The 24955-nt window shown below is 41.1% G+C and overlaps 1 protein-coding gene across 1 annotated transcript; it reads right to left on the minus strand.

Annotated features, from left to right (window-relative positions):
- Positions 1–17443: 17443 nt before the first annotated feature.
- LOC105149513 (uncharacterized) lies at positions 17444–18406 on the minus strand. Its single transcript, XM_011061967.2, has 2 exons — positions 17777–18406; positions 17444–17668 (listed from the first exon to the last, which is right to left on the minus strand). The coding sequence occupies exons 1-2, from the start codon at positions 18404–18406 to the stop codon at positions 17444–17446; spliced, it is 855 nt and encodes a 284-aa protein (XP_011060269.2).
- Between the last annotated feature and the right edge of the window lie 6549 nt (positions 18407–24955).

Consider the following 24955-nt stretch of genomic DNA (forward strand, 5'->3'; position numbering starts at 1 on the left):
AAAAAAATATAGATTTGCTGACACAGATAAAACAATAATTTTTGTCTGCGTATGTTATTGATTATGTTAAGTATAAAAAGGGGCAAATCGTTGGAATGAATTCAGTTTCGTGCTTGATTTCGAATAAGTACTACTAGTTGCTAATGATACTAATTGGCTAATAAGTATTTATTTTTTATAACTGCATTATATGTTGAACATACAGTAATTGCAATGTTCAATGTTAACATGAATAATGTATTGCAAAATATTGCGTCTTATTAATCTAGGCGAAAAATAATATTCAACTGTTAGGATTTGATGGAACAGTGTATTTATAATTTGATAACATTTTTAAAACACTTGTAGGAAAACGTCATATATACCGGGTGTCTCAGAGCACCCGTACCATCCTTTTAAAAGATAGGGATGTGTTTGTACAAAAAAATGGTTCAGACAAAATTTGCAGGATTTCGGGAGATCTATCTGATGGTGACCTTGAATTTGACCTTGAGGTCGACCTTGGGCATAACTCAAGGTCAAAGTACCGTTTTACAAATGTAAACCCTTATTCATGACATCACAAATGAAAATAGCGGAAAATTTTACGTCCGAATACGTTATCAAGCCTAGGTCAAAATTACCCTTAGAGGTCATGTGGAGGTCAAGTTACTTTTAGAGCAGCCGTACCAACCTTCTAAAAAATATGGATATGTTTGTACAAAAAATAGTTCAAACAATACTAGGTATTTACATAGCTATGATGCATCCATCTGCTGGTGAATTTGAATTCTACCTTTAGATTCATTTGTAGTCGTGTACATCGATTTTTAAAGATTCCTAATTATCAAGATCTTGAACAGTCGATGCCGCCTGTGTCAGCGTTACCCAAGATGTACCACGTGGAGGTCACAAGATCGGACTTACACCTCGTCGGGGTGCTTCTTTAAGGTGGTTCCCCTTGCCGTCACCTTTGTTCGTACGCATGTGTTCAGTCTAGATTTTCGAAGTGTCCTCCACGTACATGTATGCAGGCTGTTATTCTTCGTTGAAAATCATCCGTCACCCGACGAATTTCGACAGGATCTAGAGACTGAATGGCTTCTCGAATTCTGTTCTTCATGTCTTCTGAAGTCGTAGATCGTTCGCGGTATAGGTACGAGGTCTTTTATTCTTCCCCACAAATAAAAATCCAAAATTGTAAGATCCGGTGATCGTGGTGGCCAGTTATGTGGACCATATTTACCTATCCATTGGCCGCGAAATATGCGGTTCAGTTGTTGACGAGTAATGACAGACGTGTGGGCTGGACATCCATCCTGTTGAAACCACATATTTAGACGTAGTTGAAGTGGAATATCTTCAAGTAAACGTGGGAGTTCGTTTTCGAGTAAATCGATTAAACTGAATTAAACTACAATAAACTAAACTAAACTGGACTGAACTGAACTCAACTAAACTGAACTGAACTAAACTTACTTGTTTGTTTTGCTTTTCTCCCTTTGCTCGCTTAAGAGTTTTATAAACTGTCGGTTTTTTTTTTAGGTGCGTTTTATACCTAGGTAGGTAGGTACTTAGGTACTTCAATATTCGGGGATTATTATTCATTTATAGGTAGATATGTCTTACTCAAGCGAAGAAGCTGCGTTAATGTTGTCGGTTTTGGGTAGGGCTGGAAGTTTTCGCGAAGCTGAAAGAATGTGGCGAAATGAATATCCCGATCGTACACCGCATTCGCGCAATGTTTTCAGTCGTTTGCAACGGCGGATAATTCAAAAAGGTATCGTCCAACCGGATTATAATAAAGGAATGCAAATTCATCGTCCGCTTCGTGCAGTACGCGCACCTGATATAATTGCTTCTGCTCTTGTAAATCCTACCGATTCTTTAAGAAGACGAGAAAGAGATAGTGGAATAAGTAGAAGCACTATCAATAGAATTTTGCGAGAAAATTCATTTCATCCATATCGAATGTCACTTCACCAGGCCATGACATTGGACGATCATAGACAAAGACTGATATTCTGTAATTGGATTACTCAACAATTACCTATTTTCCATAGAAGTATCTTGTTTTCTGATGAGTGCACCTTCAAAAGTGACGGCGAAGTGAACACACATAATCTCCGTTATTGGGCGCAAGAGAATCCACATTGGTATCGAGAAATCGATCATCAACGTATCTGGAAAGTCAATGTTTGGTGCGGAATTGTTGATACGCATATCGTCGGACCATTTTTCTTTGAAGAAAATCTAAACCGTTTTCTGTATGTCGATTTACTCGAAAAGGAACTCCCACGTTTACTTGAAGATATTCCATTTCAACTACGTCTAAATATGTGGTTTCAACAGGATGGATGTCCAGCCCACACGTCTGTCATTACTCGTCAACAACTGAACCGCATATTTCGCGGCCAATGGATAGGTAAATATGGTCCACATAACTGGCCACCACGATCACCGGATCTTACAATTTTGGATTTTTATTTGTGGGGAAGAATAAAAGACCTCGTACCTATACCGCGAACGATCTACGACTTCAGAAGACATGAAGAACAGAATTCGAGAAGCCATTCAGTCTCTAGATCCTGTCGAAATTCGTCGGGTGACGGATGATTTTCAACGAAGAATAACAGCCTGCATACATGTACGTGGAGGACACTTCGAAAATCTAGACTGAACACATGCGTACGAACAAAGGTGACGGCAAGGGGAACCACCTTAAAGAAGCACCCCGACGAGGTGTAAGTCCGATCTTGTGACCTCCACGTGGTACATCTTGGGTAACGCTGACACAGGCGGCATCGACTGTTCAAGATCTTGATAATTAGGAATCTTTAAAAATCGATGTACACGACTACAAATGAATCTAAAGGTAGAATTCAAATTCACCAGCAGATGGATGCATCATAGCTATGTAAATACCTAGTATTGTTTGAACTATTTTTTGTACAAACATATCCATATTTTTTAGAAGGTTGGTACGGCTGCTCTAAAAGTAACTTGACCTCCACATGACCTCTAAGGGTAATTTTGACCTAGGCTTGATAACGTATTCGGACGTAAAATTTTCCGCTATTTTCATTTGTGATGTCATGAATAAGGGTTTACATTTGTAAAACGGTACTTTGACCTTGAGTTATGCCCAAGGTCGACCTCAAGGTCAAATTCAAGGTCACCATCAGATAGATCTCCCGAAATCCTGCAAATTTTGTCTGAACCATTTTTTTGTACAAACACATCCCTACCTTTTAAAAGGGTGGTACGGGTGCTCTGAGACACACGGTACATTGTACAAAATTGTTTTTTCCCTTGTTCAACGAATTTCTTTGAAGGATAACCAATCTTTATCGCTATCTCGCGCAACCAACGCGGTATGAAACGAATACGTAAGATACGGAGCGTATCTAGAGACGTTTTCGTTCATATCTCAAAAATAGTTTTTCGGAACATGATTTAAATAATACACATCATTGTTTTTAGCGTAAAATGTTCTTTAATTTTGGTTATATAAAAAAATTAAAAAATTTTTGAAAATAAGAGTGAAGAGTGGAGGTATACAATAAATAAATAACTAAAAAAAATTTGTTTTATTATAGTTATAAAGTACTCTTGCAACCATTCAATTTTTATCCTAGAAATTTTTTTCTATCTCTCATAGTTTCGAAGATATTCGCTTCGAAAGAAAAAAACCGATTTTCTTCAAGGGAGGATATCATCCCCTTAACATGCGACTCAGCACGTATAAAAAAATACGTGTCTCTTATTTTTGTCTGTAGAACAACATACTAAAAGCTCATTTAAATCGGCGACATACAACTGGTTGTGTTTCCTTGTTAGTTTTTATTTCATATATTGTTAAAAATATGCACAATATTAAAATATTTTCTTCTATGTAGTTCACGTTTGCAGAACAATTTTTAGCTTCTGGAAGAGAAAAGAAGAGAATGTAATTATCTTTAGCTTATCTAAGGTAAATTTCCAAATTTTCATCTTATTTTTATCTAGCTAATTTTAAAATCATCTATGTACAGCACTGACTGTGATTTATGTCTGTACTCATAGTTAGGCCTATTTAAATTTAATTTCATATGCTTTAGAAAATATTTTATTGATCAATATTTGCTCGTTATATTTAAAACGTTGATAAACAGGCCACCCAAAATTTAAATTTGTACAGTTAAGAATCTTTTCATGGTTCTCATTTTATGGAAATCTGACTGAATAATTAATTGGAAAGGAATACTTTATACAAATGTATTTGTATAAAAAATGCTATGATGGAAAGTAAAGTAACGCCGTAAATTTTTTCGTTAAAGTCATTTATAAAAGCGACTTGATAACGACGTTGCAATTTTTTATGATTGCAATGATTACTGACTACACTAATTTTGTGCTAAGCTTGGAAAGTCATTTTGAAAGATAACTTTACCATTATTTGTTTACTTACTGAAAAAGTTATTAGTAAATTAGTTAATGAATAATGCACAACGAGTAAAACGATTAAGGAAAAAGTAACACGTTACAAATAATGAGTTACTTTTTTTCAGCAACGAATGATCGTTCCAACTCGTTTGTGTATGTTCCGTGAGAAAAAATTTTACTAAACTAAAAAAGAAATTTATAAGGAAACATTAACACTACAAAATGTATGATATCAAAACTTATCCTTTTAAAAGAAGGTAGAAAAAGGTGTTAAGAGTTCATATTTTTCGATTCTTCAGAAAAAAATATGTATTAAATTGATTATTTCATATCCCAATCAGCAGAATATTTTTAAAAATAAGTTAAGTCTTTATTTTATTAATTAAAAAAAAATTATTATGTCTTTATTAAAAAAAGTTTATTGTAATGTTTGAATAAACATTTTTTTAACGTTTAAGAAATGTTTATTTAACGTTTGAAAAAACACTTCTTAATGTTAAAATTATTTAAACAAAATTATAAAAAATAACAATCTAGAATCTTTTTTAAATTTATTTTTTTTTATCAACAATGCCCTAAAAACTTTAGATGACTAATTTTATTAATTAATTTCTAATTTTTAATTATATTTTATCTTTTTCTTTTTTAATCTTTACCTTTTACTTTACTTTTTTAATTTTCGCTCTAGATTGAAAATTTACCCTGAATGGTCCTATTTTTATGTCAGATTCGTATTCAGCGACTTATAATACATAAGAACAGCTAGATCTCCACTCCAGCACAGGCTACTTTTTTGTGGGCCTGTGTAATTAATATAAAATAAACATTTAATAAACATTAAATAAACGTTAAAAAAATGTTTTCTTAAACCATTTGTGCGAGAGCGAATCAGAGCGAGAGCGCTGACATGAAATTTTTAAAGTGAGCGGCGTTTGTCTAACAATATTTCTTGCGACTCAGATCCGGCTCGAAGGACCAGAAAATGTGCGGGAATGCACCGCGCAGAAAGATTCGAGTGAGAGAACGGCACAAGATTGATATGATACACGACAGTAGAGAGAACTCCGTTTCTTTGTAATTTAACAAAAGAATTTTCTTTAATATGCTCAGTTACAAAGTCAGAAAATATAATTAATTAAATATTAGATTAACAGAATATTGAATGCGGTCACCTTTTCCAAATTGTATTTGGAATCGCGGTGATGGAAAATCTCGGCGATTTTCTCGGCAATTCTCGAAAAGATTCGTTTTATAGCGGTTTTCACTAAGCGGTTAGCACGGCGGTTTTACGAAGCGATATAGTAGCGAGACTATGACTCTAAGTTTCACTAAGCGGTTAGCACGGCGGTTTTACGAAGCGATATAGTAGCGAGACTATGACTCTAAGAACTCTGAGAACTTTTTTGACTCTAAAAGGGAGGATCGGCGAGATCGAAGCATTTATTGCTTTCGGCCTGGGCTTTCTTCTTGGGAAAAATCCAATAAAATTTTGCCACAATCGTAATTATTACGTGGCATTAGTTGTACAAAATTGATTGGCGCTTTGGATTCCTTTCTAACGACGTTCAACGTAACAGTCATGTGCGAAAAGAATATCCGTACGTGGGATTTGTGACAGCGCGTGACGTATTCATCGGAGCGCGGCGCTCGCGTGCGACAATTGAATTGTTCTAGAACTTTCGATTGTCCGTTGCCGGAGCTTGTTTGCGTGTACCGAATTGTTTTTAAAAAGAACAAAGAATGCCACATCGAGGATTTTAACGAGGATTAAGATCATGCTCGAGATGAAATCGAAACGAGCTCACTTTATGCGTGCGTTCAATGACAATTACTGTCGGTCGACTGAAAGAATTCTTGCTTTTCCCGAATTAACGATCTCAAACACCATTATTTCAAATGAATAATTAATACATAAACATTTTTTTTTAATAAACACTAGATAAACGTTAAAAAAATGTTTTTTAAAGCATTATTTCAAATAAAAATTAATTCAAAATAAATATTAAATAAACAATGTTTGTTCAATCATTTATTTCAAATAAAAAATTATAATGTAAAATAATGTTTAATAAACATTAAATAAATGATAAATTAATGAATTTTGAAAATCAATCGTAAAAAATGTAAAATTTATGAGAAATAAATGTTTAAAAAACATTTCAAAAACATTGTCTGCTGATTGGGATTGTTTATAAGAAGACGTTAAACACTACAAAATACATGAAGTATTAGTATACATTTACCTTTTTAAAAAAAAGATAAAAATCACTGTGAACTACGTGCTCTGCAAAAAAAATTTATGAAATTAAGGTATATGACACCTAAATGATACGTATTTCTGTATCTATTGAAGTCTTATAAATAAAAATTCTACTTAATTTGAACGATACTTATCAAGCATAAAAAATTTGGTATTAATAATGGGCACTAAATTATAATCATTAAAAATTGTTACCTTACTCAATCCAAATCATATATGAACCTTGCATTACAACTTAAATAAATGGTAGTATAACTAATTTAAAAAAATAAATCCTACTTTTGTATATTTGCCACCAAGTTAAGATCCTATAAATAAAAATTATACTTAGTTTGAATGACACGTATCAGGTATATATAATAAAAGATCTGATATCAATAAATAATTGGTGCTACATTATAATATAACTACTTTAAAAATTGTTGCTTCGCTCAATCCAAATTATATATGAACCTTGAACAAAATTTTCTTGTACAAAATTAAAAGATGAAATCCAAATTGCGTTATCTCTTCAACCCAAGGATTATCACCGAGAATTAAGGACGTAACTGAATAAAATTGAAAAATTTAAATAAAACAATTTTGATGTAAAAACACTTGGCGCTGCTGGACCTAAAAATGCAGAATCATTACAATAAGAGTCGAAACATAAGACCGGAAGGACGCCATTGCTGGAATGTCGTTTACATAACTCACACATATATTACACAAACTTACGTTTTAACTAATGCATCGCACGATCCCAAACAGGGCGCTGACCAATCCCTAAGGTGAATCGCTCATGTCTCGATTCTGATTATGACTCTAGAAAAATGTAATACTAAAACATAAATACAATAATACCGTGAGCATTAAAAAATAATGTCTATAATATTTGTGAATAATATAAAGGATTAAAAAAACTTTTAAACAAAATACGATGGGAATAAGTATAATCAATGTGAATACGTTCAAACGAGTAATACGGTGCAGATTAGAATTAAGTATAGGACATTTAAGTATTTAAGTTTCAAATTCTTTTGTGTGCATTATTGTGAAAATTATTATGTTTAACTGTAGTACTGCAATACCATTGTAATTTTTTTATAATATTCATCATTCAACCTCCTTTTTAATAAATGTAGCATTCAAATTAAATTTATGTAAATTAAATTCACATTTGAACGGTATTTGTTGTTTTATTTTTAAGTCCAACAGCGCCAAGTGTTTTTATAATACATGAAAATTTTTTTATTAAAATTTTTTTATTTTGTTCTATTACTTTTTTAATTCTCTGTGATAATTCTTGAGTTGAAAAAGTAACACAATTTAGATTTCATTTTTAAATTTTGTACAACAGAGTTTTATGTTCAATGATTGCCTTGGGTCATCCGAAATCAGCGTTTGAGCCCTTTCAACGACTGCAGGGATCTTCGCGGTGCGTTCTTTTGAGTGACTCTTCCTCGCTGGCATACTGGAACCTTCGTTGGACTGTTCTAAAGCCGTATATTTTGCCACAACGTCATAAACAGTGGATCTCGGGTATCAAAGAACCGAATTATTTCCGTTGCTGAGCGCGAAGGTCTTCGATGATCGCGGCTCTTCGATTGTACTCCGTACTTAGTTTCAACATCGCGGCCATTTTGAGAATATGACTGTTTACTAGAAGCATCAGGCTTTCTTGGATGCCAATAACAATCTCTGGCGGAGGCACAGTATAGCGGAAAATTTGAATTGAAATTTGTCCGGATTTTGGTGACGCACCCTATGATTTGGATTGAGCGATTTTAACAATTTTTAAAGATTATAATGTGGGATGGTTTCGATGGACTCGTAGGTGTGCTAGCCACAGCACTCGCAAATGAACTCACACACACGCTCACAAAGCTCGCAGAAAACCCGCAAGAAATCTCTCTACTCGCAAAACTCGCTGTTAGGAACACAACACTCGCTTCTTATTCTTGTGATACAATGAAAAAACCGGGAAATTACTATGTCCTTCTCGACACACACGCATCCTTGCGGACGCCTTTTTTTTACGAGGGAGAAATGCTCATGCACACCCAGGGGCGTCCAACCCCTGAGTAGTATAGAACTCCCCTTCCGCGAGGTGCAAAGCGGAAGAATCCTATTCACTACCCCCCCCCTCCCCCCCGCGAAGACCATCGCAGCATCAGAGGGAGGGAGAAGCACGCGTGCCGCATTCACCTCCCCCACACCCCTAGCATTGCGCTGGAAAATCCCAACGCTCGGCTCTTCATCAGCGAATGGTCAATTAGGGCGCCCCAGTCAGAATACATCGTACCGGAACGTGAGATCTCGCAGAGTCGAGACTTCGTTTACTAGGGTCTCGGCTCTTCCGCCTGATCCGAAGACGCACGAAACGCGCTGGCACAACACCCGCTGGGAAAGAAACTCCTCTCCAGGGAGCGCCTGCAATGGAGCATCCACCTCTATCAGGGGCTCGAGGACTACTCTCACCTCCCTGATAGAAGGCTGGCAGCCCTTGACACCCTGATCTTCGTCCGCTTTTCCTCCGGGCTTCAGGAGGACCAGATTTTTGTCGTCCTCTATATTCTTAGGACTTCCAGTCTCTTCGACATTTAAAGCGATGTCAGGAGTAAGAGTCCCAATAGCTCGAGGCGGGACCTGCCTCTTGGGAGGATAGGGTTTACACCCGTGCGCGACGATGGCACCTTTGACTATCGGGGATTCGTCGAACCCAGACAGGTGGAAATCCAAGCTCCACCTGGGTTGCGAGATCCGTACCCTATCGTCCTCAGCGTCGAATCGTGACGTCAAAGCGTCGTATAATCGGTCCGCACGGAAACTCGCATCCTTTTCTGGGATCTCCAAAAGTAGACCCCCAGAGGCTATGCGCCATAAGCAAAGGCCGCCGTCTATCCCCAGATCACCCAGGGACACAGACTTCCTCGCCTGGCGCATTATATTTGTATAAGACGGATCCTCACCGACCGCGGTGATTGACATCGCCGCGGACTAGAGGACCGGTCTCCTATTTTTCTTCCTCCCCCCCCCCCCCCGGGGAACTCCAGAGATTTGAGACTGACCAAAAATCTGGGTAGTATTCCTCTGAGGAGGAGGAGGCTTTTTCTTCCTCTTTGAGGACGCAGCAGGTGCCTAATCTTCGGGTTAGACCCGAGCGACTCCGCTGCGTCTCCCTGATAGCTTTCTCTTCAGCATCAGCCGGCCGGCCGACTCCATCAATCGGGCGACCTGAACCGGACCTGATGTCAGAGACCACAGAGGTGTCAGGTGGGATCTGGCTTCCTAAAACAGGGGTAGATTTACTCCCTGTCTCTCCAGGGGTAGATCTCCCACGCATCTTCTTCTTCTTCTTCTTCTTGGCTACTTCCGTCCAGGGAGGTTCTAAGGACACAACCCCTCGGACGGGACAATGGAGATATCCGAAGGCACGGGAACAATGACGGTGCCAAACCCGGAGACTGAACGCCGCCCACCTGCACCAGCAGCAGTAACATGACGCCCCTTACGAAGGAATGGGGGCAGACACACTCCCGCTATCGGAGACAGCATGGGAGGAAGGCTGCACTCTCCCCTTCTCTCGAGAATCCAGTCCCGACAGGGAGGTCGAGATTTTCATCAGGGAAGGCCCCCAACATATGAGGGTTTCCCGGCGTTGGCACTGGTGATGGAGGACGATGAATCTCATCGCCATCGCCCGATCCAACCAGTATCTTCTCACCAGCCCGAGCCGAAGGGTTCGAGGCTTTAAACGAACGCAAATATGCTGTCGCGTTCTTCTCCAGTTCGCTCTGGAGATTATCGCTTCTCGCGGAGTCCGCTCATTTTTCTATTTGAAGAGCACGACCTTGTCGGCATTATAGGTCGTTCCTTCAGAAAGACTCATGGTCCTATGTGGTAGCAACAGACATCTTTCCCGCGCTAGATGTGTGGTCATCTTTTGCTTCCTGCTCAGAGATCCCTTCATCGAGTGATGAGATCTAAAGCGGACATCTTCGACTTCTATCAGTCACCCCTCCACCATTTCAGCTACATCCATGGTGGAGCTCCGGCTTAGAATGGTCAGCATTCTATCGATTTCAACCCTTTGCTGCGGGATAAAGAACGACGAGTACGAAATATGGACCCGCCCTCACCGGGCAGGAATCCACCCCACCCGACAGCTCGAGAGTCCGATACCACGCGACGCGCCGAGTAGCACTTCATGGGCACATCCCGGATGCGCGTTTCAATCGAAGTGTCAAAGGGTATCGATGGAGATAAATAGCCTAGAACCGTCATGATCCTCTTGAGATCCGGCCTACGTCGTATCGCGGGCAAGGAGGAGGGACTACGGGGTCGGGAGGAACCTCATCATCGGCACTCTCCCTCACCACCTCCATCAATTTAGACGGTGATCCAGTCAAGTCGATATTAACACCGGAACCCTGTTCGTCGGCGGGGCATCGCTAGAAGAGCCAGGGAGAGGTCCCCTCACAATGTCCACGCTATTGGCTCCACTCCTCATGCATTCAGGCGTATATTCGAGCGGGGGGAGGGGAAATCCTCTCCCTAGGAATCAGAGGATAAAATCTCCCCCATATTCCCAGGATCAAACTCTTGGCCTGTCTTCAAGGCCACCTCCATCGCCTACATAGAAGGTCGAAAGCAAACCTCGCAGACGACTTCAATTTCCCAAGGATCCGCAGATCTAAGAGATCGCGATCGTACAAGGGAACAAGAATCCCTCGACGATCGCGAATCTCAACATGCGGATCCTCCTTCCGGAAATCCGGAAGGAATCCCTTAACCAGAATGGTCTCTCCGCAGGTGCCAGGCCTGTCAATCCAGACTGTGACACTGCGGGACTGCACACTCCCTACGATGATCTCCGCGTCCACAAGGGAACAGAGACTTTCATCAAGGAGAGTGAAAGTACGAGCATCGCGAGGGAGCGGGAGACCACGGTCCACACCTCCCCTCGCCCCAGCACTACCACCATCACCACCCACACGGAAGGGACTGTCACCTCCTCCACGAAGGCGCAGTATGTCCATTGTCTCCGATAAGAACAGCTTTCGCACTAATGTCCCGTTGGCCCAGGGTGCGTGCGGCGCACACCCTGGCGGGGTTCTGCCAGTCGCGGGATCGGTACTCCCGGTAAGCTGGTTTCCTCGGACGGGGGGAACCCTGACATGCTCCCTCAATCCATTGGAGGCTCCGAGTTCCTTCTGCGGCTGTAAGATTTGTCCTACGTACGTATTGCTCTGCTGCGCTATTTTACAAGCCCGAGAGTGTACGATTTTCCTTTCGGGTTTTAACGGGTTTTTCTTCCCGTGCGCGCCCTCATCTCATCCTCTAATGAGAGGAAAGAGAGAGAGACGCGCAGGTGTACAGAGAGCTCACGCACCGGCATCCCCGGATGGCTGCCCTCGAGCAAGCGCTGTCGGCGGCTCCGCCTGCGGGGAACGGCACGTCGGTAGCCCCCTCACCATGACAAGGTGATACCCAACGAGTGGAATCTTTGCGGACGCCTCACGCAAACTCTTCACAACGCGCGCTCGCATATACTCTCCACCCGCGACCATGTCCTACAATAATGTAGCGTCAATTATTGGTATTAGATCTTTTATTATCTGACGTATCATTCAAATTAAGTATAATTTTTATTTATGGGATTTTAACTTGGTGGCATACAGGGTGATTCAAAATAAACTTTTGTCCTTAAAATTTCGTATTTTCGAGTTAATTTTGAGATTTTTCCTCTTCAAAAATTTTGTCCAATGTTTAGTTTTTGAATTATTAAGAGAAATAATTAGCGAATTACCAGTAAAATGCAAGAGATAGACAGGAACGATGCAATTCACCATCAGACGTGGTTGCTTACGCGAGAGGATTGCTACGATCAACTTGTTTCACACAATAATACGCGCACATATATTAGTACATTTTTGAAATATCGTCTCAAATTAGGAATGCAAGATTTTCTCTCTCTCTCTCTCTCTCTCTCTCTCTCTCTCTCTCGCTCTCTCAGTCACTCACACACTTTCTCTTTTATTTACCATGTTAAGGGGATGCTGGAGTGTCCTGTTTTATCATTAAATTTTAAAAGCACCTTTCTCATAACTGTGTTTATGGACTGAAAAATCCTTCTCTACAATTAAAGTATCGACAACAACGCAAATCGCCAGCTACATTTGAATACGAAAAACGAAAAAAAATTAAAGACTTACAGTTTTGTTATCGGCTTCTGTAGTCAACACATCACAATATGTGTTGCATATAAGAGTTTCAGATCTTGCACGTTCATGAAAAGTAGCTGGCGTATTGCGGAAAACCTATACGAACAATCCCATGCTTTTAGAAACGCGGTAGGAGTTTTAGTTTAAGAGAAAGGTGCATCCGAAAATTTCGTTTGTATATTACGAGTGAAATTGACGTGAAGCCATGAAACTGCAGTATTTTAGTTCCGCGATATTCCGACAGCGGCGCTGTCATGAAAAGTGCGTCGCTGAACCATAGAAATGATCTGAATTATCGACCTACTCAGGTCCATATCAATCAAAACGTGCCCTGGTCAAAGTTTTTTCTTTTGAGAGGAAAAATAATAAAATAAATATGATATTAGTTATTTCAATTTTGTTGAAATAATTTCTTCCTAAACAGAAACATACCAATTAATTTTACTATGACACAAATGAAATAATTATTTAATTATCTGTTTGTATTTTACTATATTTTTATTTATAAATTGTTGATGCATATATATAAAATCCATATATATATATATATATAATAATCTATATATATGTATAGTATGTACAATGGGTTTGTTTACCAAAAAAAAAAAAAAAAAATATATATGTTTATTAGATATATATATATCTATATTATATGCATAGATATAGATACATACCCAACGCTGTGCGTATGTATGCGCCCGCGCGCGCGCAAGCGTGGTGTTATGCGTGTACATATTACAACACTCCTTTTTACACTTTATTTCTGAATTCTTTACACATGCATATAGCAAGGTTCGGAAGTGATGTGTTCGTTGAGCTTTCCTTCCGCTGCCGTGTCGGAACGACAGCCGGCAATCTCGTAACAGACGTACTATAATGAAATTTCGAATACCTTTGCTCTTATACTCAAACTCGTAAACCTCGTTTCTGCCAGCATATATTGTTCTTATGAGGTTTCTCTAAATCGTCAGCCTACTTATGCAAGGTCTGAAATTATTGTATACAGCACATTTTTGACTCGGATGTCGAGTCTTAGTAAGAAGCGCTATTCCTCCTATCGGTCGCGCGCAAACGAAGTAGTATTGCTATTCAACTATAGAAATGGATTGAACCATTGTAAATAAACCAGCAATATATTATCAGCCGGAAACACCATAATAATATATTTTTGTTTATATAGAAATATATATCAGGATCGTTGTTTAGAGAAGGAATCGTGCGTTCTTGATGCATCGACGATGATGCCAGAATCGATAGAAATCACATTCTTGAATTGCAGAACGAATTATTGAAACAGAAGTACGACATAGTGAGACAGAGAAAAAAGGATAGAAACTCCGATTGTAATCAGTGAGACTCCGCATGCCGAGCTGGGCTCATCGAACGAAACAGCGAGTCTATCCTTCAGAGTCTCTCTCTCTCCCCTCTCGTGTAACATTGAGTGGTGACGAGACTTGCACGTCGCACACGTCCTCGTCGACTGGCACTTCGCGAAAGTATGAGAGCCGAGACAGTTGAAGCACAGCTTGTGAGTTTCGGCGACGGCCTTGCGGTCGACAGCGGATTTCTTCTTGAATTCTTCACACACCATCACGTAGTGTTTACCCTTGCATAGGACGCATTGAGAAGATTCGGTGTGTTTCTTGACGTGATGATGCGACTTGGCAGATCGCGACGGGTTGTCGGAGACCTTGAGCGATTTTGGTTTGGCGGCTTTGAGAGTACGTGCCCTTTGGTTTATGAAGTTCATCAGCTCTTTGAGAGTGGGCATGTCGCTCGAGGCGCTTGAGAGTGACTCCCACTCCAGGCGAGTTCTTGGATCGACGACAAGATGATTTAGTAGATCGAAGCCATGAGAGTCGATAAGCCTGTCAATGCTCTCCTGGCCGTTGACTACCCTGGTCACTGCGTTGAAGATGCGGTTGAGCTCCTCCTCAGTTTCGTTCTTCATCTTAGCCACGGCGGTAAACTTGGAAAAATTGGAGCGTGATAACTCTCTCTTATTTTCGTACTGCTCGCTCAGCAGCTCCCATGCGCGTGGATAGTTGTCTTCGGTCATTGCTAACGGTCGAATCAGTTCCTCAGCAGGACCCTCCAGACAAGTTTTCAGGTAATGAAATTTCTCGATTGCTGAGATTGATGAATTGTTTCCGACAATGGATTGGAAGAGGTCTCGGAATGTAGGCCAATCTTCGAATGCGCCAGAGAAAGAACTAATCTTGAGGCGAGGCAGCGACGGTTTTCCGGAAGACACATTACCTTCTGTTTTGGAAGCTGAACTCGGTTCCTTCGCCATGAGTTTCGTCCGGTAATCGTTCAGCAGGCCGCGCTGCAGCACGTACGTGTTTTCGGCGGAATCGGAAAATTGAGACGTGTTGTACTCACTTTGATCGAAGGCTTCCTTGTAATGTGCTCGAATAAGCTTGTGTTGCTGTTCGAATTCCGTCCACATCTGGTCGAGAAGCGCCAAGCGGGTTTCGACATTGTGGAGGGTGATGTTGGCCGTCCCCAATTTCTTCAAATTGGTTATTGACCTGGCCATACGACCATGGATGTCACTCTGGGCGCTCAGCAAGGCGGCTATTTCGTCACTCATGCTTTCACTTGCGAATTTTTCTCTCTCTGATTTTCTTGATGATGCGCGCATTGGACGCGATGCACTCGACACTGCGGATGCCGGCGAGAATCCGGCTCGAAGGACCAGAAAATGTGCGGGAGTGCGGAAAGGTTCGAGTGAGAGAACGGCACACGGTTGATATGATACACGACAGTAAAGAGAACTCCGTTTCTTTGTAAATTAACAAAAGAATTTTCTTTAATATGATCAGTTACAGAGTCAGAAAATATAATTAATTAAATATTAGACAGATTAACAGAATATCAAATGCGGTCACCTTTTCCAAATTGTAGTTGGAATCACGGTGATGGAAAATCTCGGCGATTTTCTCGGCACTTTTGAAAGGATTCGTTTTATAGCGGTTTTCACTAAGCGGTTAGCACGGCGGTTTTACGAAGCGATCTAGTAGCGAGACTATGATTCTAAGAACTCGAAGAACTTTTAGAAGTAAGAACTCTAAGAAGTCTAAGAACTCTAAGCGGTGTAAACTATCTAAGCAATCTGCCCGGGAGGAACAATCATGCGCGACAGAAAATCCTGACCTGGGATTGGTGACAGCGCGTGACGTATTCGTCGAAGCGCGGCGCTCGCGTGCGCGAATTGAATTGTTCTAGAAGCTCGGAACGAATGATGCATAGCGATCCAATGCGTGATGGCAAAGCGTCCTTGGTCCATTTCGGTCTGGTAGCCAGAGTGTGTAAGTACTCGCGTAACCATCTCTGCCAGAAGTGGTCTCGCATCCGCTGGACAAGTTGCCACCTGGAAAGCAAATTTTCCTTCTTGTCCGTCAAGGAAGGCTCGGGAATGGCCAGCAGTGGTACCCCGATGATCAGGTGACCTGGTGTCAGAGCCGTGAGGTCGTCGGAGTCGTCTGAGAGGGCATGCATGGGCCGGGAGTTCAGGCATGCCCCCACTTGTGCAAGCAGGGTGCTCATTTCTTCGAAGGTGAGCCTGGTTTCGCCGATGGTTCGGCGCAGGTGATACTTAGCAGATTTTTTGGCCGCCTCCCAGAGTCCACCAAAATGTGGTGCCGAAGGGGGATTAAAATGCCAATGGATCCCCTCTGATGTAGCGACGTGTGCGATCTTTCGTCCTTCTGACGAGGAGGCTCGGAGCATCTCTCGAAGTTGCCGGTCGGCGCCCGAAAAATTGGTGCCGCAATCGGAATAGATGTCCGTGCAAAGTCCTCGGCGAGATGTGAAGCGACGGAGAGCAGCCAGAAAAGCGTCGGTGGTGTATGCTGAAACAGAGACCTCGAGGTGAACGGCCTTGGAACTAAAACAAACAAAACTGCGATGAACGCTTTGTGAGCGCTGTGCCCACGCCCTTTGCTCGTCCTGATGAATATAGGCCCGGCGTAGTCGATGCCCACGTGAAGAAATGATCGTGCAGGAGTCACTCTTCTTGGAGGAAGGTTTCCCATTTTCGGTTGCGGAGTGGCAGCCCTCCACCGAGTGCATGTCACGCACTGATGCCGCCATCGCTTGACTACTGCTCGGCCTTGTGGAATCCAGAACCGGAGGCGAAGCATTCCCAGGGTCATCTGAACTCCTCCGTGGAGAGTACGGCGATGGTAGGTCCCAGTCTAGCTGTTGCAGCCAGGCCGACTGAATTAGAATTTTTGCTTGAATGGTTACTGGAGCCAGCCATCCGAGCGGGTCGAAGAGTCGAGCGGTCTCCGACAGCAGACTTCTCTTGGTAAACGCGACGACGGTGCGAGGAGGAACAGAGAAGGCGAATTCGTCCCTGGTTGGATACCAGCGCAATCCCAGAGTTGAGTGGTTCTCTTGTTCCCACGACCGCGAATCTCTGGTAAGGCAGTACTCGGGCGGAATGTCGCGAAGAAGCTCCTGGCAGTTGGCGGCCCACTTTCGGAGAGAGAACCCGCCCACCATGCAGAAGTTGCGGAGCTCTCGATTTGGAGAGCGATAGCATCGGCTTTGTTATGCGCTCCGGTTACGACATCGTCGACGTAGCAGTCGTGTCGTGCCTCGCATCTGCGCCTCGAGAGAAACGCGATCCGTCGTCATCGGCGAGTTGACGCAGAGTGCGAATGGCGAGAAATGGCGCGCAAGCGAGACCGTAAGTGACGGTTTTCAATGTAAACTCGCGTATAGGCTCATCAACGCTGTGTCGCCAAAGAATGCATTGATGCCTTTGATCGTCGGGATGAACAAGAATCTGCCGATACATCTTTTCGATGTCAGCCACTAGCGCGTACCGATGCCACCGCCACCGCCACCGCCACCGCCACCGCCACCGCCACCGCCACCGCCACCGCAGAAGTACGTTCGCGAGGGGTGGCAGCAAGTTAGCTCCAACTAGCAGATGAGTATTGAGTGACTCACCGGACCTTGTACGCTGCGATCCGTTGAAGACGACCCTGAGCTTCGTAGTGGTGCTGGATTCTCGAAGGACGCCGTGGTGTGGAAGGTAGCACCGATCTTCGCTAGAATTCGGAGGTTTTTGCGCCAATTTCATGTGACCTTGGTCCTCGTATTCCTTCAGGAAGGCGCGGTAGAGCTCGCCGAATCGTACGTCTTTCTCATAGCGTCGCTCCATTAAGACGATTAAGAGTCGTTCAGCAGATCTTCGCGTCTCAACCAGCGTCGTCGGCGGAGATGCAAAGGGTAGTCGCACTATGTATCGTCCTTCGACAGTGCGTTGGTGCTGCAGCGCGAAAATGTCTTCGCATTGCTGCTCTTTTGGCGTGAGTGCGATGGGAGCGGGCACCTCTCGTTCCTGCTCCCAGAAGCGGTGCACAAGTTCGGCTAGCATGATCTGCGGTGCACTGAAGCGAGTGGCGCTGTGCTGAGTTGGTCGCAACCTCCCGATAGGATCCAGCCGAGCAGTGTCTTTTGAGCGATAGGCGCTTGGGGGCCTCCTTTGCGAAGACCATCTTGGAGAATGATTGAGCATACTTCCGCTCCAAAAAGTAGCTCAATAGAGTCGTTTGCTGCGTAGTCCGGATCATCAACTCTCTCTCTCTCTCCTCTCCTCTCCTCTCCTCTCCTCTCCTCTCCTCTCCTCTCCTCTCCTCTCCTCCCCCCCCCCCCCATCTCTCTACGGTCGCTTGTTTCTAGCGACCGAAAATGCTTTCTGGAAAATTTCGGCCACTCAATGTGTATAATTAAGAGGAGAAGGAACATTATAGATAACATATAAGTTTTAATAAATTATGCTAATCCTATATCCCTCCAATTTATGTATAATAGCAAAAATAATTTCAAAGCACGATAATTTACGGGATATTCCTATAATTTTCCATGATGCCTTATATACCACGTTCATAGAAAAGATTTGCAAGACTTCGGCGTGGTCTCACGTGTAAGATGCGAGATCTGAATGTTAGAGATCTCATGATCAATTCCTTTTTTCTTTTTTCATAATTTTTTTTTTAAATAAGTGACATTGTTAACAAACATATATTACAGGCTAAATATATTTTTATTTAATTATTGAAATTATATGTGTATTTCTAAACGTTTTAATTTACCTTTAGAAAAAATTAAAAAAAAAATCATGTTTCTGTAATAATGTTACGTCGATCAGTACTTTCTATGAAATGTTTTTTTTATAATTATCATCCGAAAGAAAATTCTGATAATCAATCAAATCGCAAAAGTGCGATTAATAAAATTATAAGGATGATTAATATAATTATAAGGATGATGTCAATATAATTTTATAATTAACAAATCAAAAAGCCTTTATATGTGCCTTTATATGCAACATACAAATAATTTTTTATTTATCTATTAAAGTGATTCGGTATTCTTCCTATAGTTATTGGAATACATATTAAATTTTGAGTCGACTTTTGAAGCATCGCCTTCTTTCCCCCCGCCGCCGCCGCTCAATGCTCGACGGCTGAGCTGCACCGGATCGCGCGCGGATGTGCATCTCAGGAGCGTTGCACTAAGAAATATGCTCCGTATCTTCTAGCAAATTATCAATCCTTTACTTTCCTTAGTCTTCTGCGATGTCTTCTTTATTCAACATGCCTTCTTTATTCACATGTTGAATAAAGAAGACATCACGGAGTTATTGAAGTTGAATCATTCCAGTTTAAAATTACGCATCTCGTTCTGTATCGGCTCTTATTAGTCTTAAATTGATATTATCAGTATTCTATATTAAAAGATATTACATTTTGTGGCACATAAGCGTGGTCAGTAGCTCTTTGAAAGAAAACCGAATGTATCAATGTAATGTATAAAAATAATAAAGTAAATATTTTAAAAGTACATAATATTTAGTAAAATGTATATACTTATTAATATGATGTTCAATCACTATTATTAAGAAAATAACAATTATGTAAGAAGGAAAATATTTTTATGATAATTTTCATGCTAAAATGTTGTCATGATAATTTTCATGTTAGAAGGTATGATAGCAGCATGTTTCTTATACTGTGACGCTCCTGAGATGCACGTCCGCGCGCGATCCAGCGGTTCAGCCGTCAACTGTTGAGCGGTTGTAAAGAAAAAATAGGCAGCACTTCAGAAATTGGCTCGAAATGTGTAACTAGTTCTGAGCACACTAAAGTACACATATAATTTCTATAATTTTATAAAAATATATTTGGAGTAATATGTTCATTAATAACGTTATTTGTTTAAAAAAAAAATTAAGAAAAAAAGGAAAAGCAGGATTGAACATAGGATCCTCAACATTCTGATCTCGCACCTAACGCCCGAGACTATGCTGAGTTTTTGCAGACCGCCTCTATGAAGAGGCGTGGTACATAAAATACACGGAAATCGTAAACTATATCTCGTTAACTATCATGTTTTGAAATCATTTTTGCTATTATATATTAATGAGAAAGGTATATGATTAACTCTTTCACTAATATCGTGTGAGACTCGTGGTAAAGAAATCGGGCCAAACATAAGTATCATTGATGAGAACCGTGATATGTCTATCGGGCCAAACATAAACTATATGTTCCAGGCTGTTAATTATGGCACGCGCCATCGTAACTTAAATCGTAGGGCAAAGGATTAATATAATTTAATAAAAATTATGTATTGTCTAGAATGTCTCTTTCCTCCTTATGATACACGCCAAGCGGTCGAGATCGTCGAGAAAATATTTTCGGTCGCTAGAAACAAGCGACCACAGAGAGAAGGACAGAGACAGATGACTCATTGTTTTGCTAGCGGGCCCAGTTCGGCGTGTCCGCGCAGAGACTCACCGATTACAATCGGAGCTTCTATCTGTTTGTTTTTTCTGTCTCGCTCTATCGAAATAACAGAAATTGAAAGAATTTTAAATCACGAACACGGTTGCCAGTTCTCCGTTTTTTTTTTTGACAGACTTCGATTTCTTGGACTAATATTCAATACTCCAGCAGATGTGAAAATCTCCAATTTTTGTCGAATTAAAATTCTTTCATTTTCTTTTTATTAAATTATATTAATCATATATCTTTCTCATTAACGTAGCAAAAATGCAAATGCAAAAATGATTTCAAAACGTAAACATTGATGAAACGTAAACGTGTTACGTACCACCGTCATAAATTCGATCCGCAAGAAATTGGCGTGGTCGAGCGCATAAGGTGTGAGATCGGAAATAAGTACTATAATTAGTAGTAAACATAAATATTAGGTCAAATATATTTTGATATAATTTTTGAAATTATTGTTCGTATGTGTAATTTTTAAGCAATAGTTGTAGGAAAAAACCGTTTCGCTTTTCAATAAGCAAATAAAAAATTAAACACAAATATTTTAAAATTACACACAACATATGAAGGCTTTCAATTGTGCACTACAAAATTATATTGGTATCATCTTTATTTATATTAATAATCTCGTTTTCGAAATTTTGTTCATTAACAGAATTTTAAATGCGGATGTGATAGTTAGAAAGAATAATATACAAAATATTGATCGACACAAAGCGTATTTGTCATAAACGCAACATCATTAAACATGTTTTTTTTTAATAATCGAAATCAAAACGTGGTTAAACTTAAAACAATGTGATTGAAAAGGCATACACCACGAGCGCAAGATATTAGTAGCGAAATATTTATATTTTAATAGATTACCATAGAATAAAAACAATACAATAAAATAGACCTTATATATCAGGCCATCTTCAGTATTACAAAATTAATGTGTGTTATAACTTTCATACATGTTGAGAACACCTAATTTCGAATAAATTTTATTCACGTTATAATAATGAGATAAAATATTTTTCACGCTCAATTACAATTATATTTTCGAAGAGTTTGACGCTCAGATTATTGTTATAAATTTTTTTAGTCCATAAAATCATGCCAAACACTCCAGATGCCAATTGTCGTTTTTTTGTCACAACAGTTAGTCGAACTTATTGAAACACATAATTTCCAGATTCTACTAAATGTGAAATTTATTGACATTATTATATAATGTTAATAGCGCTTTAATTGAAAAAATTAATATAATTGTGATATATATATATATATATACATATGTATATAATATAATTTATGATATCTGTGTTAACAATAAGTTGAGTTGTTGGAATCCAAGACTTGGAAAACTATATTGAGCTGCTAATATTGAACTGCTCAAGAGTCGAAAACAAAATATCTAACTCTAATCACGAAAGACGGTTTATATACAATTTTATTTATTTATGAAGATCATTTCTGATGTTAGTCTCTTTTGAAAGAATGATTCTATATCTAATATCTGAATATTATCCCAATTAAATTTGTGACTCAAACATTGAATATTCAAATTGATGTTGTGAGACCACATTGTGTGCTATTTAATTTTTTAAATATTTGTTTTGTGTTCCATTTATTCCAGTTTTAACTTTCCTTTACTTTTCCACGTAAGAGAGATGTTTTTTTTATATGAATCTTTCATCGATTAAGTTGAATACCATATGTGCGGGAATGCACCGCGCGGAAAGATTCGAGTGAGAGGACGGCACACGGTTGATATAACACACGACCGTAAAGAGAACTCCGTTTCTTTGTAATTTAACAAAAGAATTTTCTTTAATATTTACAATTACAAATTCAGAAAATAGAATTGATTGACAGAATATTAGATGCGGTCACTTTTTCCAAATTGTATTCGGAATCGCGGTGATAGAAAATCTCGGCGATTTTCTCGGCGCTTCTCGAAGAAATCTTGTTTGCAGCGGTTTTACTAAGCGGTTAGCACGGCGGTTTTACGAAACGATATAGCAACGAGACTCTGAATACTAAGAAGAAAAGGAACGGCGAGATTGAAGCATTTATTGCTTTCGGCCTGGGCTTTTTTTTTGAGAAAATCCAATAGATTTTTGCCACAATCGTAATTATTACGTGGCATTAGTTGTACAAAATTGATTGGCGCTTTGGATTCTTTTCTAATGACGTTCAACGTAACAGTCATGCGCGACAGAAAATCCGTACGTGGGATTGGTGACAGCGCGTGACGTATTCGTCGGAGCGCTCGCGTGCGCGAATTGAATTGTTCTAGAACTTTTGATGGTCCGTTGCCGATGTCTGTTTGCGTGTACCGAGTTGTTTTAAAATGAACAAAGAACGACAAATCGCTGACTTTGACGAGGATTAAGATCATGCTCGAGATGAAATCACGAGCTCATCTTAGGCGTGCGTTCAATAACAATTACTGTTGGTCGACCGAAAGAATTCTTACTTTTTCCCGAATTAACGATCTCAAATATTCCCTCCCGCCTCGTCATCTCCGTGACGATATATGTATAAAAGTTACCTCGGGCGATGCTTGTTCGATCGACAGCGATTAATAGCTGCAAATTTTAAGAATGTGAACATTTGATTTACGCGGTATTTAAAATAATTTCGTTGTATTTGCTGTTCCGAACTTTCAGTACACGTGTACGATACAGCACGTCGGAGCACACGTACTAAGTACTTGCGACGCGATGAACGCATTGAGATTACAATAATAAACAGTAATCGCGTACATAAGACAAGCGATACAATACAATGAATCCGTGGAAGAGCTTGAACTGTAAACGAGAGTTATATGACACAATAAAATTGAAGCAATGATTCACGAACGATCAATTCAAGCTCTCTTTTACATTCGATGCATTAGCGTGCGAGATAAACGCGTTAGCATCCTCTGGCAATAGAACTAATTTGACTAAAGGACGAATTAATTTGGATGAGGCTGTTTTGACCGTGACCACTCGCACCACGCCGTCGTCTCCAGGATGTAGCTGCGTGATTCGTGCCAGTGGCCACTTATTTGGCGGTGAGAGCTCAGAACGAATAATGCATAGCCATCCAATGCGTGGTGGCAAAACGTCCTTGGACCATTTCGGTCTGTTAGCCAGAGTGTGTAAGTACTCGCGTGACCATCTCTGCCAGAAGTGGTCTCGCATCCGCTGGACAAGTTGCCACCTAGAAAGCAAATTTTCCTTCTTGTCCGACAAGGATGGCTCGGGGATGACCAGCAGTGGTGCCCCGATGAGCAGGTGACCTGGTGTCAGAGCCGTGAGGTCGTCGGAGTCGTCTGAGAGGGCATGCATGGGCCGGGAGTTCAGGCATGCCTCCACTTGTGCAAGCAGGGTGCTCATTTCTTCGAAGGTGAGCCTGGTTTCACCGATGGTTCGGCGCAGGTGATACTTGGCGGATTTCACGGCCGCCTCCCAGAGGCCACCAAAATGTGGTGCCGAAGGGGAGTTAGAATGCCATCGGATCCCCTCTGACGTGTGCGATCTTTCGTCCTTCTGACGAGGAGGCTCGGAGCATTTCTCGAAGTTGCCGGTCGGCGCCCGAAAAATTGATACCGCAGTCGGAATAGATGTCCGTGCAAAGTCCTCGGCGAGATGTGAAGCGACGGAGAGCAGCCAGAAAAGCGTCGATGGTGTATGCTGAAACAGCCTCGAGATGAACGACCTTGGAACTAAAACAAATAAAAACAGTGATGAACGCTTTGTGAGCGCTGTGCCCACGCCCTTTGCTCGTCCTGATGAATATAGGCCCGGCGTAGTCGATGCCCACGTGAAGAAATGGTCGTGCAGGAATCATTCTTCCTGGAGGAAGGTTTCCCATTTTCGGTTGCGGAGCAACGTGCCACCACACACGCGGCAGTCATCAGGAGCAACCACGAGCCAGAAGAATTCCTCAGGTTCTCTTCATTATATCAATTGCTGAGAGTGACTTCCTGGTGCTTGCGTTGGCGTCACCGCAGCCGCTCAGTCAGATCTGTGGACAATCAGCTTCACGGGTCAGCGCTTCTCCCTGTCGAACTCGACGCAGCACTCCTTCAATGGATTCGCGCAGTGCAGTCACTGCATTATCAGGAGGAGATGACTGCTGTCGAAAACAAACGCTGTCTTTCAAGATCCAGCCATTTGCGAACCTTCAGCCCGTACATGGACGAACACGGAATTCTGCGAGTTGGAGGACGCCTCAAGCACGCCGCGCTGTCTTTCGACGAACGTCATCCTCTCATCGTGCCTCCAAGGTCATGG

The sequence above is a fragment of the Acromyrmex echinatior genome, chromosome 6 (assembly GCF_024713525.1).
Source record: "Acromyrmex echinatior isolate Ae372 chromosome 6, ASM2471352v2, whole genome shotgun sequence".
Classification (NCBI taxonomy): Eukaryota; Metazoa; Arthropoda; class Insecta; order Hymenoptera; family Formicidae; genus Acromyrmex; species Acromyrmex echinatior.

Bases quoted from the DNA above. Each gene is read 5' to 3' on its own strand.
- LOC105149513 (XM_011061967.2), bottom strand. From the start codon at position 18,406: ATGCTCAATCATTCTCCAAGATGGTCTTCGCAAAGGAGGCCCCCAAGC. The intron at 17,669-17,776 runs GTACTTCTGCGG...ATGTATCGGCAG, and splicing joins TGCTGCCACCCCTCGCGAAC to ATTCTTGTTCATCCCGACGA.